The sequence below is a fragment of the Pseudorca crassidens genome, chromosome 2, assembly GCF_039906515.1.
Source record: "Pseudorca crassidens isolate mPseCra1 chromosome 2, mPseCra1.hap1, whole genome shotgun sequence".
NCBI classification, from domain to species: domain Eukaryota; kingdom Metazoa; phylum Chordata; class Mammalia; order Artiodactyla; family Delphinidae; genus Pseudorca; species Pseudorca crassidens.
Genome location: NC_090297.1, coordinates 57,560,560 through 57,581,864, shown reverse-complemented (window position 1 = coordinate 57,581,864; position 21,305 = coordinate 57,560,560). Strand labels below are relative to the sequence as shown.

Genomic DNA, 21,305 nt, shown 5'->3' with positions numbered 1-21,305 from the left:
CGCCCCAAATTAATGTCAGGATTTATTTCAAACTTTAACCAATATACTGCAAAAAAAAGTAGGCCTAGAAAACTAAGTAAGGCAGTTTCTCTGTGTACTTACAAGGGGTAGCCTGAATATGTAATAATTGGTCTTTCACTGGCATTGTGTATGTATGTAATGCTATATAATTTTCTAGGCATCAGAAATGTGGAGGAGAGCCCAGACAAAAGAAATACTCAGGTACAGAATCAATAGGACTTCAAATCAGTTGGACATTGGTGGTAGTGTGTTCTTACCTCATTTATTCTGTAGTAAATCATTGTATTAAGTGCAGTTTTACAGATGCCAAACCCAAGTCTTGATGAGGTAAAATAACTTGCCCAAAGTCACAAAGCTAACACGTGGCAGAAGCTGGATTTAGACATAGCAGTCTGATTTCCGAGCCTATGCTTTTATCACTACCACATTCAACAGAATGATTTCCAGCTTTTGGTCTTGGTGACTAGATGTACTTTGGTGTTTTGTACTTAGGTGGAGATCATAGGATGAAAAGCAGATTGGAGTGGATAAGAGATTAGAGTGAGAAATGCTGAGCTTTATTTTGGATGTGTTAAGTTTTAGATGCCTGTGGGGCATCCAGGTGATGGTGTCCAGAAGACAATTGGACAAATATGTCTTAATCTAAAGTAAAACAAGATCATTTGGACTCAAAATACAGTTTACTCAGATTTTTGTTGTGTATGATTTACCAGGATGTCAGAACATGTTTCCATTGTGCAGCCATAAGAAAAAGGAGTTTGTTCCTAACACAAATAAATATTAGTGGTTTATGTAATTCAGCTTTATCACAAACTTCTTTTACTACTATTTTGTTTTTATGTACAGCCGATAAAAGCCAATACTTTTACTTTGAAATCATTTATAGAACTATCCATGTTAAAATAGAATATTTTAATAATACATAGAAAAAGTTGCATAAAATGGAAGTTGGGCATGTAGAGAAGGGAAAAATAATGTCTTATTATATATTATGTATTATATAATTTTAATTATATATATTTTATATTTGTATATATTTATATTTTTGAATTTATATATATGTATACCATTATGTGATAGCATAATATATGGCTAATGACCCATTAGACACATTTAAAGATAACATGCAGTGTGTTTTATGACAGTATTTTCTAGGATGATACGTTGCTTACCCTTTTCTTTCTGTAGTTTATAAAGGCATCATTGATCCTGTCTTTAGTGAGGATATCAATAGCTGAGTAATGTTCCTTTTGAGTTGCTTAAGTCTGGCTAAGTTGAAGTTTGAAATCAGAGTCCAAAATAAAGACAAAGAGGCACATAGTTTCAAGATTCAAAGACCAAGTAAATTTTGCTTGCTCGGTGCTCAGAGGACCAAAACTATCACACACACACACACACACACACACACACACACACACACACACAGACACACACAAGTACAGGAAAATGTCAAGAATTTACACAAGAATTAGGGTGTAACCTAGGCCAAAAGAAAGAAAATTTGGTTGAAGAAATTAAGAGGATCTAATACATACAGATAAGTCCAACTGGCAGCATACCTAGGCTCCGAGTTTTGCTTTTAAGACCACTTCTAACAGTTGCCTCTCTTCAAGTAGCTTTGTGGCAATTCTGTACTGTCACTCATGCTTGAATGATTGGCCCTAAACCAAGTTCAAATAAAGAATTCTTACAGACAACTTCATTTTAATTTTTGTTAACAGTAGCTCTGCTATCCCATACAACTGTAATTTTAATTTATTGATTTTATTCTACAAATGTTTACTGAATGACTACTATACTCTAGGCATATGACAGCAAGAGTGAAATATTATCTCTTCAATGGAGATTCAGATAAGCGAACGGGCAAACACCAGTTGCCACAGAGAGATTCCTAATGTGAGGATCTGCAAGTTTCCTAGAGGAGGTGGCCCCTCAGGTGAGACCCAGAGAGTTAGTGAAGAGGCAACAAGATTTAAGAGAGAGAAATTGATTCCAGGCCAAGGCAATAACATGAACAAAGGGTCAGCCAGAGGCAAAGGAAAGCCCAGCTCATTTGAGGAACCAAAAGTAGTTCAGTGTTGCTAGACTTGAAAGGGATATGGGGTAGAGACTGGAGATGGATTGGTAAGAAATGAGGCTAAAGGGGTAAATAAAGGCCAGATCACCAAGGCCTTATGAGCCACGTAAAGCACTGTGGCCAATCTCCTTCAGTGAGGAGCTGCTGCAGGGTTTAAACAGGGCAGTGCATACTCAGATTTGGATTTTAGAAGTATCATTAAATAGCAAAAGAGGTCATTAAAAATTATGGGGGCTCCTCAGAGAACTGAACCTTTTATTAGAATTTATAGTATCTCCAGAAACTGCCTGTTCTAGGAAGCCAATCATCTTGCAGTGAGTCCTTTTTCAGCCATAGAGGAACGATTACTTAAATAACAGAGCGTAAGGCGGTAAGTTTTTTCCCCATATCAACAATGATATGCTGATTACACTGGCTATATTGCACAGATTTAATTCCTCCAAATCTTGAGATGCACCTCCTGGTCTTATAAGTTACGTTAATTATAACAGGATACCAGCCTCCACCAGTGCTCACAAACCTCCCTCCTACACTACGCCAAGATGTCAGATCTGAGTCACACAGCTTTCAGCTTAGCCTAAACCTTCCATCATAACCACCACCACCAGTACCATAGTAACTCCTGGTAACTGCATGCCTCTTTCATTTTTGATCTCTGGTCTCTTGCTATTCAAAGTGTTGTCTTCCATCCAGCAGCACTGGCATCATCCAGCAGCATTGGCATCACCTGGCAGCTTGTTTGAAATGCAGAATCTCTGACCTCATCCCAGATGACAGCTGCAGTTAACAAGATCCCCCAGGTGATTCCCATGGACAGTAATGATGGAGAAACCCTGCTCTAGCCCAGTGGTTCTCAAACATGGAGGACTAGTTAAAACACAGATTGGGGGCCCCCACTGGCAGAGTTTTGATTCTGTAGGTCTGGGCTGGGGCCTAATAATTTGCATGTCTAGTAAGTTTCCAGGTGATGCTGACACTGATGGTCCAGGGTCATCATCCTCTAGCTGGATGAGTCCCTCCTCTAGCTGTGTCCCACTATAACCATGCTGCCCAACACTAACATCGGTTCCATGTTTCTCCTTGGCTTGCTTAATATCATAGCAACGCTCAACCTGGTGCTACCTGATTTGTAGCTGAGCTTTGTTTTCAGAGCAGTGGTTTTCAACCCACCTGCATGTCAGTATTACCTGGGAAGCTTTAAAGTAATTGGATTCAACTTTAATTAGTTTGGAGTAGGTCCTAGGCATTACTATTTTAAAGATTTTCCCAGATGATTCTTACATAAAGCTAGGATTGAAAACCATTAAAATGCATAGGGCTTCTTTTTCAGTTACTCCCAGAGACATCTTTTCCATGTAACTATTATCTCAGGATTTCTGCATTTTTCTCGGATAAAAGGGAACTGATAAAGGTGATGGCCACAAATACCCAGAATTTGCTGGAAGGACTTTCCTAAGATTACTTTCCTGATACAGAGAGAGTTTTATAATCATTCAAAAATCTCAGTCTTTTGCCTTTCATTTGTATATAGTCTTTAAGATTTGTCAATAAACACCAAATCTACTCTTCTTTGCAACTTTTCATAATTGGACCTTTTACAGAAGAGCCATACTTCGGCTTCCCTGGTGGCGCAGTGGTTGAGAGTCTGCCTGCCAATGCAGGGGACATGGGTTCATGCCCTGGTCTGGGAAGATCCCACGTGCCGCGGAGCGGCTGGGCCCGTGAGCCATGGCCGCTGAGCCTGTGCGTCCGGAGCCTGTGCTCCGCAACGGGAGAGGCCACAACAGTGAGAGGCCCGCGTACCGCAAAAAAAAAAAAAAAAAAAAAAAAGAAGAGCCATACTCATTTTAGAAAATTACCTGGAACATAAGAAATGTTTAAAGAGAAACAGAGTGAGTTCTTCAACACCTAAGCATTCAGTACTGGATTATCAGATGAAAATGGCAAATTTACCATTTATTAAGTGGTAAGAAATAGGAAACAATTTAGGAGTAAGTAGACATTTAGATTAATAGGGTCTTCTCATTAGAAGAATTATTTTCCTAAAAATAAATTCAAAATAATATTCCTTTCAGAAATATTTTTACGACAGAAGGATAAACTTGCATAAGGAAAGATAATGAAATATAGAGAATATGGTAAGAGCCTATAGTGAAATTTAATTGGTCAAATTCCACATGAGAAGCCCGCACACCGCAACGAAGAGTAGCCCCCGCTCGCTGCAACTAGGGAAAGCCCGCGTGCAGCAACAAAGACCCAACACAGCCAAAACTGAATAAATAAATAAATAAGATAGTAATGAGATACACGAGCCATGTTTATATATGGCAATCATTTCGACGATAAAATCCTAGGTAAAGTGTGACTTATAATAGGTAGGTGGGTTGGGGAGGGACAGGAGCAGAAAGGAGAAGGAGGCATTTAAGTAAGTGAAAACAGAGATTCATGCCTTGCTTGCTGCTACCCACACAACTTCTCCCTTACCTGGGCACAGGTTCTTTAAAGGCCCCACGAGGATTCTGGGCAGGTAACAGCCCTGCCTCCTCTAGCTCTCTGTGGCGAGAGCTTCACTTCTGGGCTGGATGGTTCCTCTTCCCTCCAGCTAGAAGAGGACTCCCACTTATTGCTCATACCTGGAGAAACCTGAGACTCTCCCGCAAAGCTTCTCAGCAGTGGCTGCTCACTTCAGAGTATTTGGAAAATGCACTGAGCCCTGCCCTAGAGATTGTGATTTAACTAGTAGGGAAGAGTCTGGGCATAGGTAATTTTTCAGAGCACCCCGGATGGTTCTAATATACAACTAGAGGTTTGAGAACCATTTCTGGAGGCCTCTTCATTTCTCACTCCCTCAGCTGCCATGTGAGACCCTCTCATGACAGCTTGTTTACCACTGATCACTGCAAAAGAATCTTCTCTCACTGCCTGATACTACCTGAGTCCCAAATAGCCTGACCTTCATAGGTGCTGCAAGAACCCACACTCACTGAAATGAGTAAAGAGAAACCACAGGTCATTTAAGGGGACTCACATGAAGGATAGAGATGAAGCCAAACAATCAGAACAGGTACCTGACTCCTAACGAGGCAGACTTATGGGAGGAAACAGAAGAGAACTTTAGAAAATTTCTCTCTTAAGGACAGTAAACAGGAGAAAAGGGTATTTGAAAAATAATAGACATTTTTGAATCAAAAACTGAGTAGGGAAATTAAAAATAGAATACAGATGAAGACTGAATTGGTAATCTAGAAGATCAAATAAAGGCACAATCTTATAAAAACACCAAAAAATGGAAATCAGAAGAGAGACATGTAGATACATTCAGGATACTCAGTATGAAAATATATATTTAATACATAAAGCAGGAGAGTAAGAAACAGATGGTGAGGAAATAATCAAAGAAATATAAGAAAAAAGTGCCCTTTGTTTAAGACAGACTTGAATCTTCAAATCAAAAGTGTTACTAAGTGCTAGACTTATGGTAAAATTACCCAATTCCAAAGGCACAGGAAAAAAGCAGTTAATTACAAAGGAAAGGATAGCAAATCAGTTTCATATGTCTCATCTGCATCTCTGAGGCTAGAAAATAGTAAGCCATTTTCAACTTCTAACAAAATAGCAATCCAGGAATCTGCTATTCGGATGAATCATCATTTATATTTGAGAACAAAAGAAAGACAAGTTTTTGGACATGAAAGACTTTAGAATGTAAACTGCTTATTTATTCTTTCTGAGGGACTTGGAGAAATATTTTTATCCAAATTTAAATTAAATATGAATAAAATAAAGATCCAAACTGGGTATCTTTATTACACAAAAATGCATTTGAAATTTTCCCATGGTGTCTGAATGAAATTCTGGACTTCCACCTCAAAGTGGCTGTTCTATAAAAACATAAAACATTCCAAAGATTACCATGTAAGTGGTCCATAAGAGATTTCAAGTTGGGAAGAGGCAGCTTTAGCTCAACCCCCATCCTCCCATCTGAGCTGTACTTTTCTCTGGGTTTCTTCTTTTGTTTGCCAGTGGCACTTCAATGGTCCATCCCAGACACATGCAGCAGCCTTCCTTTAATTCCAGCCCATGCAGCACAAATCAAGGCCTTTACTTGTATTCCCTTTAAGTCAACTGCAACAGGATGTAATTTCACAGGGAATTTTTCTAACTATAAGACAAAAAAAGTGGGAGAGGGAAAAGGATGAATTTTTAAACATTCAAGCAGCCCCAAACCAATACAACTTACAAAAACCAGATTTATAAATTTATGCTAGTGAACTAACCTACCAAATTTATAACTCCAGTTTCATTCCTCATATTGTATGAAAACCCAGTGCTGGGCTTCCCTGGTGGCACAGTGGTTGAGAGTCCACCTGCCGATGCAGGGGACACGGGTTTGTGCCCCGGTCTGTGAAGATCCCACAATGCTATGAGATTAGATATCAATTACGGGAAAAAAATCTGTAAAAAATACAAATACATGGAGGCTAAACAATACACTACTTAATAACCAAGAGATCACTGAAGACATCAAAGAGGAAATAAAAAAATACCTAGAAACAAATGACAATAAAAACACGACGACCCAAAACCTATGGGATGCAGCAAAAGCAGTTCTAAGAGGGAAGTTTATAGCAATACAATCCTACCTCAAGAAACAAGAAACATCTCAAATAAACAACTTAACCTTACACCTAAAGCAATTAGAGAAAGAAGAACAAAAAACCCCAAAGTTAGCAGAAGGAAAGAAATCATAAAGATCAGATTAGAAATAAATGAAAAAGAAATGAAGGAAACAATAGGAAAGATCAATAAAACTAAAAGCTGGTTCTTTGAGATGATAAACAAAATTGATAAACCATTAGCCAGACTCATCAAGAAAAAAAGGGAGAAGACTCAAAACAACAGAATTAGAAATGAAAAAGGAGAAGAAACAACTGACACTGCAGAAATACAAAGGATCATGAGAGATTACTGCAAGCAACTGTAGCCAATAAAATGGATAACCTGGAAGAAATGGACAAATTCTTAGAAAAGTACAAACTTCCAAGACTGAACCAGGAAGAAATAGAAAATATAAACAGACCAGTCATAAGTACTGAAATTGAGACTGCGATTAAAAATCTTCCAACAAAAAAAAGCCAAGGACCAGATGGCTTCACAGGCGAATTCTACCAAACATTTAGAGAAGAGATAACACCTATCCTTCTTAAAGTCTTCCAAAATATAGCAGAGGGAGGAACACTCCCCAACTCATTCTACCAGGCCACCATCACCCTGATACCAAAACCAGACAAAGATGTCACAAAGAAAGAAAACTACAGGCCAATATCACTGATGAACATAGATGCAAAAATCCTCAACAAAATACTAGCAAACAGAACCCAACAGCACATTAAAAGGAGCAGACACCATGACGAAGTGGGGTTTATCCCAGGAATGCAAGCATTCTTCAATATATGCAAATCAACCAATGTGATACACCATCTTAACAAATTGAAGGAGAAAAACCATATGATCATCTCAATAGATGCAGAAAAAGCTTTTGACAAAATTCAACACCCACTTATGATAAAACCCCACAGAAAGTAGGCATAGAGGGAACTTTCCTCAACATAATAAAGGCCATATATGACAAACCCACAGCCAACATCATTCTCAATGGTGAAAAACTGAAACCATTTCCTCTAAGATCAGGAACAAGACAAAGTTGCCCACTCTCACCACTATTATTCAACATAGTTTTGGAAGTTTTAGCCATAGCAATCAGACAAGAAAAAGAAATAAAAGGAATCCAAATCAGAAAAGAAGTAAAGCTGTCACTGTTTGCAGATGACATGATACTATACATAGAGAACCCTAAAGATGCTACCAGAAAACTACTAGAGCTAATCAATGAATGTGGTAAAGTAGCAGGATACAAAATTATTGCACAGAATTCTCTTGCATTCCTATATACTAATGATGAAAAATCTAAAAGAGAAATTAAGGAAACACTCCCATTTACCATTGCAACAAAAAGAATAAAATACCAGAAATAAACCTACTTAAGGAGACAAAAGACCTGTATGCAGTAAACTATAAGACACTGATGAAAGGAATTAAAGATGATACAAACAGATAGAGAGATATACCATGTTCTTGGATTGGAAGAATCAACATTGTGAAAATTACTACCCAAAGCAATCTATAGATTCAGTGCAATCCCTATCAAACTACCAGTGGCATTTTTCAGAGAACTAGAACAAAAAAAAAAATCACAATTTGTATGGAAACACAAAAGACCCTGAATAGCCAAAGCAATCTTGAGAAAGAAAAACAGAGCTGGAAGAATCAGGCTCCTGGACTTCAAACTATACTACAAAGCTACAGGAATCAAGACAGTATGGTACTGGCACAAAAAAAGGAATATAGATCAATGGAATAGGATAGAAATCCCAGAGATTAAACCCACACACATATGGTCACCTTATTTTTGATAAAGCAGGCGAGAATATACAATGGAGAAAAGACAGCCTCTTTTCTGGTAAAACTGGACAGCTACATGTAAAAGAATGAAGTTAGGGACTGCCCTGGTGGCACAGTGGTTGAGAGTCTGCCTGCCAATGCAGGGGACACAGGTTAGATCCCTGGTCTAGGAAGATCCCACATGCCGCGGAGCAACTAAGCCCGTGTGCCACAACTACTGAGCCTGCTCTCTAGAGCCCGTGAGCCACAGCTTCTGAACCCACATGCCACAACTACTGAAGTCCTCACGCCTAGAGCCGGTGCTCCACAACAAGAGAAGCCAGTGCGATGAGAAGCCCGTGCGCCACAACAAAGAGTAGCCCCACTTGCGGCAACTGGAGAAAGCCTGCGCGCAGCAACAAAGACCGAAAGCAGCCAAAAATAAATAAATAAAAATTTTAAAAAAAAAGAATGAAGTTAGAAACCTCCCTAACACCATACACAAAAATAAACTCAAAATGGATTAAAGGCCTAGATGTAAGGCCAGACACTATAAAACTCTTAGAGGAAAACATAGGCAGAACAGTCTATGACATAAATCACAACAAGATCCTTTTTGACCCACCTCCTAGAGAAATGGAAATAAAAACAAAAATAAACAAATGGGACCCAATGAAACTTAAAAGCTTTTGCACAGCAAAGGAAACTGTAAACAAGATGAAAAGACAACCCTCAGAATGGGAGAAAATATTTGCTAATGAAGCAGCTGACAAAGGATTAATCTCTAAATTTTACAAGCAGCTCATGCAGCTCAATATCAAAAAAACAAACAACCCAATCCAAAAATGGGCAGAAGACCTAAATAGACATTTCTCCAAAGAAGATATACAGATTGCCAACAAATGCGTGAAAGGATGCTCAATATCACTAATCATTAGAGAAATGCAAATCAAAACTACAATGAGGTATCACCTCACATCAGTCAGAATGGCCATCATCAAAAAATCTACAAACAATAAATGCTGGAGAGGGTGTGGAGAAAAGGGAACCCTCTTTCACTGTTGGTGGGAATGTAAATTGATACAGCCACTATGGAGAACAGTATGGAAGTTCCTTAAAAAACTGAAAACAGAACTACCATATGACCCAGCAATCCCATTACTGGGCATATGCCCTGAGAAAACCATAATTCAAAAAGAGTCATGTACTACAATGTTCATTGCAGCACTATTTACAATAGGCAGGACATGGAAGCAACTTAAGTGTCCATCATTGGATGAATGGATAAAGAAGATGTGGCACATATATACAATGGACTATTACTCAGCCATAAAAAGAAATGAAATTGAGTTATTTGTAGTGAAGTTGATGGACGTAGAGACTGTCACAGTGTGAAGTAAGTCATAAAGGGAAAAACAAATGCCATATGCTAACACATATATATGGATTCTAGAGAAAAGAAAAAGGTTCTGAAGAGCCTAGGGGCAGAACAGGTATAAAGACGCAGACGTAGAGAATGGACTTGAGTACACAGGGAGGGGGAAGGGTAAGCTGGGACGAAGTGAGATGGCATGGACATATATACACTATCAAATATAAAATAGAAAGCTAGTGGGAAGCAGCTGCATAGCACAGGGAGATCAGCTTGGTGCTTTGTGACCACCTAGAGGAGTGGGATAGAGAGGATGGGAGGGAGATGCAAGATTGAGGAGATATGGGGATATATGTATATGTATAGCTGATTCACTTTGTTATAAAGCAGAAACCAACACACCACTGTAAAGCAATTATACTTCAATAAAGATGTAAAAAAAAACAAAGCTGTCATCTCCCAGTACTTCCACCAGACTTTGGCTTTCCTCTCATAAGCACACTGAATCTTTAAGAACATTTTGCAAAATTAGCATGTTTAAGACCTCCCCAAAGAATGTTAAAATGACCATAATTTAAGAAATTGAAGAGAAGAAACAGACAACATAAAGCCACAATATTAGTAATGAGAAAGGAGCTATGACGATGGACGTAGAAGAAATTAAAATAATTATAATGAGTACTTCATATAACTGAGCTGCTTTGAAACATGAGTCTGTTAGTGGATAATCTGGGAAAATATGAATGGTGAAAATAGAATCAAGAAGAAAAAGAAAATGTAACTAAATCAATAACTAGAAAATTTTGAGAAATTGTCAAAGAACTGTTTCACAAAAGCAGTGTCTTGGATTTCCCTGGGGTGCAGTGGTTAAGAATCTGCCTGCCAATGCAGGGGACACGGGTTCAAGCCCTGGTCCGGGAAGATGCCGCGGAGCAACTAAGCCCGTGTGCCACAACTACTGAGCCTGCGCTCTAGAGCCTGTGAGCCACAACTACTGAGCCCACGTTCCACAACTACTGAAACCCACGTGCCTAGAGCCCGTGCTCCACAACAAGAGAAGCCACTGCAATGAGATGCCTGCACACCGCAACGAAGAGTAACCCCCGCTCACCACAACTAGAGAAAGCCTGTGCGCAGCAAGGAAGACCCAACACAGCCAAAAATAAATGAAATAAAATAATTTATTAAGAAAAAACAAAAAGCAGAGTCTTGAAGCTGTATCAGGGTGACTACAACGTTTCAAAGAAGTATTTAAATGGTTTCTGAGCATAGAGATGGAATAGTTCCAATTCTTTTTATAAAGATAGCTTTGAACCTCAAGTCTGACCACAAGAATATAAAACCATTGCAGTATCTCGCTTATAAATATAGATTTTTTTAAAATCTAAAATAAAAATATTAGCTTAACTGTTTCACTGCCTTTCTCAACTTGGGAACATAAAACATAAAGCAGTTTTATGTTTATTTCTCCAATTTCACTCTGATCATTTTTGGTTATTAAAAGTCTGACCAGTTTAGTATTTTGATCCTACGTTTTAGTTGTGGTTTCCCCTTCCCCCATATCAGCCAGTTTAGTGACCTGAAATGAAAAGGGGTATGGCCAGTAATTTGATTCTTCCTGTCCTGACCTGTAAGTGGGAGATGAGTGTGGTCTTCCTCTAGTGCACCTCCTCTTCTTCCCTCTTTTAATCTTTTTTTTTCTTCTGGTATGGGATCATTGGTGTGCTAGAGCCAGCTCCCAACAATTTGTTAGAGCTGATTGTTGAATCTTCAGGGATTTTGTTAGATGGTTATTAAACACAGTCATTATTTAAATTAAATATGTAAGCTAAAAATTCAGTGACATACTAAAAAAGATAAAACTCATCACCTAATTATTTTATTACATTTCACTATTATCTAATGTTTTTTGTTTGTTTGTTTGTTATTTGAAAGCCCAGTGTTTGATTTTATTTCATCCAACAGAAGGTTCTATTTGTGGTAGTGAACAGACGATGGGGATTAGGGCTGAGAGGGGGCAGAAAAAGGAAAAAAAAGCCACATCCACTACCACGCATAGGTTTTCCCCGGAATTGCCGCGTGGGGATGAATGAGTGATTCTGGAATTTATCACCTTCTCTCTCCTCCCTTCCTCTGGCTTCCGCTGGGTCTCGATAATGCCCATGTCTTCAACAGGAGGTCCCAAGGCGCGGGGCAGTGGGGAGATCCCTGGGGCAAAAGGCGTCACTCCGCGGCTGCAGTGAGCAGCGGGTGCCTATCTAATGTAAATAATTCTTATAACAACCCCAAGAGGTAAATACTACCCTCAGTTGGCATATGAGGGACTGAGATTCAGAGAAACTCAATATTCTGCAGAAGTTTACATAGAGTTTAGATGCAAAGTATGGTCTAACCTCAAAGCCCATGCTCTTTGGTTCACTGTAAGGAAATCCATATCTGAACATCTCTATATATTCTGCAAATGTATTTGAAAAAATACCTTAGTAAGATAAGGATAAAAAAATCATCTCCTTAACAAGACTATATAGCCAACAACATTAGGGTGGAATCTTTGACACATTCCCATTTAAATTAGAAACAGAGGGATGCCCGTTCTCACTAGTATACCAAACTATTCTGGAAGTACTTGCCAATGATATTAAATAACAACATAATATACAAATTTAAATGTTTTGAAAGGAACAGATAAATTATTTTATGAAGATTAAATGATTGTTTATTGAAAAACCTAAAGAGAATAAACTGAAAACTCATTGGAAATTGTAAGATTGTAAGAGAGTTCAATCAAAATTTACCAAAACAATTCATACATTCAACAAATATTTATTGTATGTGTACTATGTGCCAGTCACTGTTCTAGGTGCTAGGAATACAACAGTGACTAAAACAAAGACCCTGCCCTCAATTTGCATTCTAGGATAAGGTGGAGAGACAGATAACAAATAAACAAGCAAATGAATGTATAATGTACATTCACTAGTGATAAATGCTATGAAGAAAAATATAGTAAATTAACGGAATTAAGATTGATTCCCATAATTTACTATATTAGATGAGAGGGGGCACAAAAAGACCTTTCTGGAGAGATGGAAATTTGAGTAAAGACTTATGAAATACATCTCTTATGATTTAAGTGAGTAAACCTTGCAATACCTAGGGGAAGAATATTACAGGCAGAGGGGAGAGCAAGGGCCAAGGTACTTACGTGGGAGCATAAGTTCCTTTCCTTAAGCCAAACAGCCAAAAAACTCACTCTGCTTCCATGTGGAGGAGAGGGGTAAAGGGACGCACAGAGAGAGGCCTGGAGGGGCATTTAATGGAAGCTCCTCTACTTGGAAATACAAGAATTGGGAGGAAAGTTTCTGTCTTACAATGAGAATTGTGAATTTCATTCAGTGTGACAAGAAACAGTTGAAGGGAAATGACAGTCTCATTTATATTTTACAGGTGCCACCATGGTTGCATTGGGAAAATACTGCTGGGCACAAGAGTGATAGCAGAGAGAGCAGATAGAAGAAGACGAGGGATGTAGAGAAGTAGTTCAGATGAGAGATGAAGGGGCCTTGGACTAGGGTAGATGTGATGAGGAAAGAAGTGGTTGGATTTGGAATGTATTTCAAAGAAAGGTCCAATGAGATGTGCTGAGATATCGGGAACGAGATATGGGGAACGAGAGAAAGAAAAGTCAAAGATGATTGCAGAGTTTTTGGCCTAAGCCTCTGGCTGAATGGAAATGAGAAAACCTGGGGAAGGAACAGATTGGAAAGGAAGTGGAAGCAAACATTTGGTTTTGAATATGTTTGAAATTCCCATGATATATCTAACTGCAGAAATCATGTAGCAGTGGGATATGTAAATCTGGAGCTCAGGGAAGAGTTTGGGGTCTGTACTATAAATCTGGAGGACATCAACCTACAGATAATAAAAGGTGGGAGACTGGATGACATAAACTAAAGGTGAGTGTCTGAAGTCTGAGTCATAGCATTTAGAGGTCAGAAATATCATAAATTATATAATTATTATAATTACATACCCTCAATAGTCAGTTAAAGAATTTAGTGGAGAAAAATTTCTGTTTACAGTAAATGGATTCTGTGATCCTATCTGGTATACTATTCTGGAATCTGAGCTGACCCTAACTGCATAAACCACCACTATGACTAGGCTTGGCAATGTCCCCAGTATCTCATTTAACAAATTTCCAATGTAGTTTTCTAAAAGTGTTAATTAGCTTGTGAACAATAGTTTCCTGAGTGCCCTCAATTCTATGACAACAGCACTTTTCTCTCTCTGTTTCCAGTGATTGCCACTAATATTTTTAGCTCCTGCTTAATCAGTCCCAATCTTTTACACTTTGTACTATAATATATTAAAACAATAACATTCAAATCTATATAACTGGGACTTGACCACATTTCTCCAAATTTATTTTTTAGATTAGTTTTGTAAATTTTCTGATTATTTTAATTTAGATTAATTTTATTTCTTTCAGATATGTCTCCTTCAAAAATATGCCTGAATCTAAAAAGAGTGATTTTGAAAAGTCAAATTTAAGACCACACTTTGCACCAACAAAAATAAAAATTCAAGAAATCAAGTCAATAGGTAATGCTTTGTATATTTATCTCTGTTTTGATGTATTAATGAAGTTCTTTTATTAAATACTTTATTATTTATTAATGTTTGTCTTATAAGTTCTTATAATTTGATGTTTCTGTTGAAAGCATTTGCTTGAAAGCCTATGGGTTATAACTGAAGTGTGAAAGATGTCAGTGAGCTATAAAGAAGAATTTCCTAAGAGAAAGAGATGATAAATGTCAGAATAGACATTTGTACAATTCACAAATTAAGAATATATTTTTATGTTTACTTTTCCGGAAAGAAAATCTCTGGATTTCCTTTCAGCTCAACCCTGAGTTTTCTTGTAATTGTTTTAAAAAAATCACTCAAGCTTGTACATCTTACTTAGTAGAAATTTACTTTACAGGGACTGTAAAGGAACTCACTTTCCTAGAAACTTCAGGAATCTGTGAGCTAGGATACAGCGTTATAGAGCCTCAGAAAATTTGAGTGTTTTATGTTGTCTTTGTTTTTCTTTCCCTGGCATTATCAAAAAACCCATCTAATTGTGTCATGCTCATCAACAGCCCTGACTGAGGCTCCTTGAATCCACATTGCCCCATATTGCCTCATTTCTGTGACTCTTCGTAATCTAATTCCTCAAAAGATTTGTTTACATATACTGTCTCTACTCCCTCAACATTTTTTTTTTTTTTTTTTTTTTTTGCGGTACATGGGCCTCTCACTGTTGTGGCCTCTCCCGTTGCGGAGCACAGGCTCCAGACGCACAGGCTCAGCGGCCATGGCTCACGGGCCCAGCCACTCTGCGGCATGTGGGATTTTCCCGGACTGGGCCGCGAACCCGTGTACCCTGCATCGGCAGGCAGACTCTCAACCACTGCGCCACCAGGGAAGCCCACTCTGTCAACTTTTGTTCAAACTTCAGCCTACTCCAAATTGGTCTTGCCTCCACCACTCTACTGAAGTTACACTGATTAAGAGTACCAGTGATCTCCATGTTGCTAAATCCAAAGGATATTTTTCTGCCACCTCTCAGTCCCACTATAGTTAGTTGATCACTCCCTTCTGCTTAAAACTCTGTTTTTCTGCTATCTCACCCTTTCTCAGTCTCTCTTTTTAATTTCTCTTCTCCATCCTTAAAATACTGTATTTGCTCAGAGCTCAATCCTGAGCCTGCCTCTGCTTCTACATTCTTTCTCCTTGGGTGATCTAATCCAGTCTTACAGATTAGATCACCCAACTGTATTTTAAATCTCTATGGTTTAAAATACCGTAGAGATATCGTTAAATCCTTCATTTATATCTCAATCCAGACTAATCCTCTGAAGGGCAGGTACCTACACTGAACTACCTATTTGATATCTCCACTCAAACTTCTCATTACATCTTAAACCTAATATCCAGAACTGGTCTCATGATTCCCTATCCTAGCCATCCTCTCAAACTTTCTCTCCCATCCCCTCCCCACAACAGCATTCCATTCTCAGTACATTGGACCAATTTACTCCAACTGGCTCAAGTCTAAAACCTAGAAGCAATCCTTGATCTCTCCTTTCCCTCCTCCCCAAAGTTCAATATGTCAACAAGCTCTTTTCATGCTAATTCATCTTGAATTAATCTATTTTCACCATATCTGCTGTCACCACCCTAATCCAAATCATCATCATCTTTGTGTGTCAACTATAGTAGCTTGCCGACAGGTATTTCTTCTTTCATTCTTGCCCTCTTTATAATCACTTTCCATTTTTATTAAACCATTTAAAATTATGAAATAACATACATTATGAAAAGTGAATATAGCATAAAATGTACAGTATAATAACCAATTATTAAAAAAACACCTATATAACCATATTGCACATCAAGAAATAGAGCATTGCCAACGTCACCACTTGACCTTTCCCAAATCACCTCTCCCTTCCTTGTCCCTGGGAGTTACTACTGTCCTGATTTCTGTGGTAATCACTTCCTTACTTTTCTTTACATTTTTACCATCTATTATTTGCATCTCTAAAGAATATTGTTTAGTTTGCTTGCTTTTCACTGTATATGAATGTAATCATGCTGTATGCATTTATTTATTTATTTTTTTCTTAGCATTGTTTGTAAGATTCACTCATATTGTGCTGTGGAGGTGTAGTTGCTTCATTTTCATTGCTGTTAAGTATTCCATTGCATGAATATATCACGCTTTGTACTACTCTTGAAATTTAGGGTTTTTAGTTTGTCAGTCATTGCAATGCTGAAATGAATATTTTTGTTTAGGCATCCTGCTGCATCTGTGTAAAAGTCTCTTGAGAGTGTATATCCAGCATTTACATTACCGGGGATGCTTACCTTCAACTATAATAGATAATGTCAACTTTCCAAAGTGTTTTTACCAATTTATGCTCCCATCAGATTTGTGAGGGTTCTTTTTGTCCTGCTTCCTAACACTTGGAATTGTCAGTTTTCCATTTTAGCAATCTACTGGGTATATAATAATATATCATTATGGTTTAATTTGCATTTCTGTGATTACTAATAGGTTTGAGAACTTTTTCATAGACTATTGACAAATTGGATTTATACTTTTGGAAATCATCCAAGTTTTACCTTATTTTAAAATTAGTTTTTTATCCTTTTCTTGTTGATTTTTAAATATATTCTTTTTATTAGTTCTTTGTTGGTTTGGCGTGTTGTGAATATCTTCCCCTTTTCTATGGGTTTTCTTTTCACTCTCTTTATGGTGTCTTTTTGATGAACAAAAATTCTTCCACTTTAATAAGGTCAAATATACCAAATCTTTTCTTATTTGATAAGTACTTTTTGTACCATATCTAAGAAATCTTTTCCTACTCTGTGGTCATGAATATCTTTTTCTATTTATCTTGCAAAAGATTTTAGTTCTTCTTTTTACCTTTAGGTCTAAAGTCTACCTGGAATTACATTTTGAGTGAGGTAAGAGTCAAGTTTAGTTTTTGTTCATGTGAATACCCAGCTATCCCAGTGTGGTATTAAAAAGGCTATTCTTGGGCTTCCCTGGTGGTGCAGTGGTTGGGAGTCTGCCTGCTGATGCAGGGGACACAGGTTCGTGCCCCGGTCCGGGAAGATCCCACATGCCGCAGAGCGGCTGGGCCCGTGAGCCATGGCCACTGAGCCTGCGCGTCTGGAGCCTGTGCTCCGCAACGGGAGAGGCCACAACAGTGAGAGGCCCATGTACCGCAAAAAAAAAAAAAAAAAAAAAAAAAAAAAGGCTATTCTTTCCCTAATACTCTGGGCTCTTTGTTCTGGAGTTCTTATTATGTTTCATTATATTATTTATCCATTTCAATATCAATACCAAACAACATTAATTTCTGTAGCTTAAAATAACCCTTGATATCTGGTAGAGCAAGTCTTCCCACCTTGTTCTTCAAGAGTATCATGGTTATTTTCTGTTTTCCATTATGATTACTTCTTCTGACACATTGGTTATTTGGGAGTTTATGTCTTAATTCAAAATATATTGGACTTTTCTAATTATCTTTTGGTTATAAATTTTTAGCACAATTACATTGTAGTTTGAGGATGTAATCCATAGGATTTCAGTCCTTTGTAATTAGTTAACGCTTGTATTTTCACCCAGTGTATGGTCGATTGTTGTAAATGTTCAGTATGTGCTTGAAAATAAAGTATATTCCGCAGCTGTTGGGTGCAGTGTTCTACATATGTCTTTTAGGTCAAATTTCTTCATTGTTTTTCAACTCTTCTATATCCTTTTTTATTTCTCTGCTTGCTTATTCTGTCAATTGCTGAGAAATTTCAGACTCATTTATTTTTTTCCTTGTAGAATTATCAAATTTTGCTTTACAGATCTTTAATATAGTTTAGGCTGTGTTATTAATTGCATAAAATTTTAGAATTATTATATATTTCTAGTGAATTGAACCCTTTTTAATTACAAAGTGATTGTTTTATTATCCAGTATTACTGTAGTTACCCCAGCTTTCTTTTGGCTAACATTTACATGGTATATCTTTTTCCATCATCTTGTTGCCACATTTCTGTAACATTATGATCTCTTACATAAGAGTCTTATCTCTTGTAAATATCAAATTGTTAGATTTTTAAATCTACTCTGTAATCTTTGTCTTTGAAATGGAGCATTTAGTCCATTTATACTTAATGTAACTACTTATATCTTTGGATTTAAATCTGCCATCTTATTTTGTTCTTTCTCTCCTGTTGATTCTGTGTTTCTTCTTCTGTCCTCTTATGTCTTATTTAGGATTGACTTTTTAAAATTTAAACTTTTCCCCTTTACTAATTTGGTAGTCATGCATTCTGTTTCTATTCTTTAAATGATTACCCTAGAAATTACAATATTCATCCTTTCAAAGTATATTGTTACCCTCCTTCTGGACAATAAAGGAATCCTAGAACATGTTAATTATTTTCCTGCTGTACTGAGTTTTATGTTATCACTAAAGTCCAAAGTCTTACCTAAATATCATCTAAATCAGCTATGGTGAGACTCAAGGTATGATTGATCCTGAGGCAAAATTCCTCTCCAGCTTGAACCTGTGGAATCAAACAAATTGTGTGCTTCCAAAATACAGTTGGGACAGGAATAAGATAGACATTCTCATTCCAAAAGGGAGAAATAGGAAAGAAGAATGGAGTAATGGGTCCCAAGGAAGTTTAAAACCTACTAAGACAAACTTCATGAGATCTTAAAGCTCAAGGATAATCCTCTTTGGCTTGATGCTCTGCCTTCCTGACCCACTGGGGCAGAGGTCCTGCTCTCACAACTCTGCTGAGTGGGGGGGTCACATCTCCCCCACTTCCCCACTGGGACTCTGCTAGGCCAGGATTTCATCCCCAGGACTATCTAGTGAGAGTGTTGGCCCAACCCCAAGGGCTCCATAGGCAGAAACTGAAGCAGTGGCCTCTGATTTTGATACTGAGGCAGGCCTGATGATCTTTGAGTCACCTTCATGGTCATTCTTCCCTTGTCTTGAGGAATAGCATGTTTGCAGTGCATAGCTCTGTGGTCCTATCCTGTAAAACCCAAGAAGTCCGACAGCCTTCCTTCATTTTATCCTGTCTCTATCCCCTTCACTTCAAACTGGCAGTGTCTCTCCTGGGATGGCTGATTAGGTCCATGTTTCACACCCATACCAATCTCCTTATCTCCTTATCAGATGGTCAGTGCACCACAGCCTTAGTGTTCTCTTTTGAACGTGCTTTCTCAGTTATTGTAATATGAGAATTTTCTAAATTCTTAAGTTCTGGTTCCATTTTGCTTAACAATTTTGTCTTCAATTCATTTCTCTCGTCTTGCATTTTTACTACAAGCAGTCAGGAGAAATCAAGCCTCTTCTTTAACACTTTGCTTAGAAATCTCAGCTAACTATCCAATTTCATCACTCACAAGTTCTACCTTCTACAACAAAACCAGAACACAAACACAAGTCAGCCAAGTTCTTTGCCACTTTATAATGAGGATCACCTTTGCTCCATTGTCCAATAGCGTGTTCCCCATTTCTGTCTGAGACCTCATCAGAATGGCCTTAACATCCGTATTTCTACCAACATTTCTGCATATGGTTATTCATGTATTCTCAGTGAAAATGAAAGCTTCCTCAATGGCTCTCCTCTTTCTTTCTGAGTTCTCACCAGAATTGCCTTTAAAATCTCTTCATGGCCATATTAGCTTTTTCTAGCATGCACCTCACAACTCTTTCGGCCTCTACCCACTACCCAGTTCCAAAGGTTCTTTTATATTTTTAGGTATTTGTTACAGCAGCACCCCACCTCTCAGTCCCAATTTCTCTCTTATTCAGGCTGCTATAACAAAGTACTATAAACTGGGTGGCTTAAACAACAAATATTTATTTCTCACAGTTCTCACTGGAGGCTGGAAGCCTGAGATCAGTAGGATCAGGTTCTGTTGAGAGTCTTCTTCGTTTGCAGACAGCCACCTTCTTACTTTATTCTCACATGGCGGAGAGAGCATTATTCTCATCATGGACATTCTACCCTTATCACCTCACCTAAACCTAATTACCTCCCCAAAGCCCACCTCCCAAAACCACCACACTGAAAATTAGAGCTTCAACATATGAATTGTGGGAGAGACACAAACATTCAATCCCTAGCAACTACCCTATCTAAATTATACCTCCCTCTCATGCTGTCCCTCACCAAAATCTGTCTATGTCTGTCACGGCATGCATCTCAATTTATAATTGTTCACTCCTTTGTTTCTTTACTTAGTTCTTTTCTGTACTATCCAATAAAATGTGTGCATCATTGGGCAGAAATCACAATTCCAGAGTCCAACACCAGGCACTGGCCTGGCACATTGCAGGTGATCAACAAATAACTGTTGATTGAAGGAATACCAGATGTAAGTTTGTTACATCTATTATCTCATTTAATCCTCACAGCATCCCTGTTACATAAGTACTATTATTTCCACTTAACAGATGGGGAAGCTAAAGCTCAGAGGGGTTAAACGATTTTCCTAAAGCTACATAACTCACAAACAGAAAAGTAGTTTTTGTTCCCAGGCTACCTACATCCAAAGTCTGCATGCTTGACCATACATTATACCTACTTAAAAAAAAAAATCCATTAAATGATAATACAAATTAGTAAAACTCATAATTGGAGATGGGGGATTCAGGTTGAGGGGAATCTTTCTCTTTTCAAAGGAATTAATGAGAAGATTTATTTGACTATCAAGTATGATTCTGTTTTATTTAGAAATCTTTTTTTCTAAGAAAACACAGCTTTATTGTACAATAGTAATTGAATGTTATATTCTGTTAATAGAAATTCTTTTTA

At 37.8% G+C, this 21,305-nt stretch overlaps 1 protein-coding gene across 1 annotated transcript in view; it reads left to right on the top strand.

Annotated features, from left to right (window-relative positions):
* Window positions 1-21,305, top strand: part of C2H1orf141 (chromosome 2 C1orf141 homolog) — a 40,174-nt gene that overhangs the window by 3,953 nt on the left and 14,916 nt on the right. Inside the window, 1 exon segment of the mRNA XM_067712743.1 lies at window positions 14,404-14,516. Within this exon segment, the coding sequence (XP_067568844.1) occupies window positions 14,404-14,516 (113 nt within the window).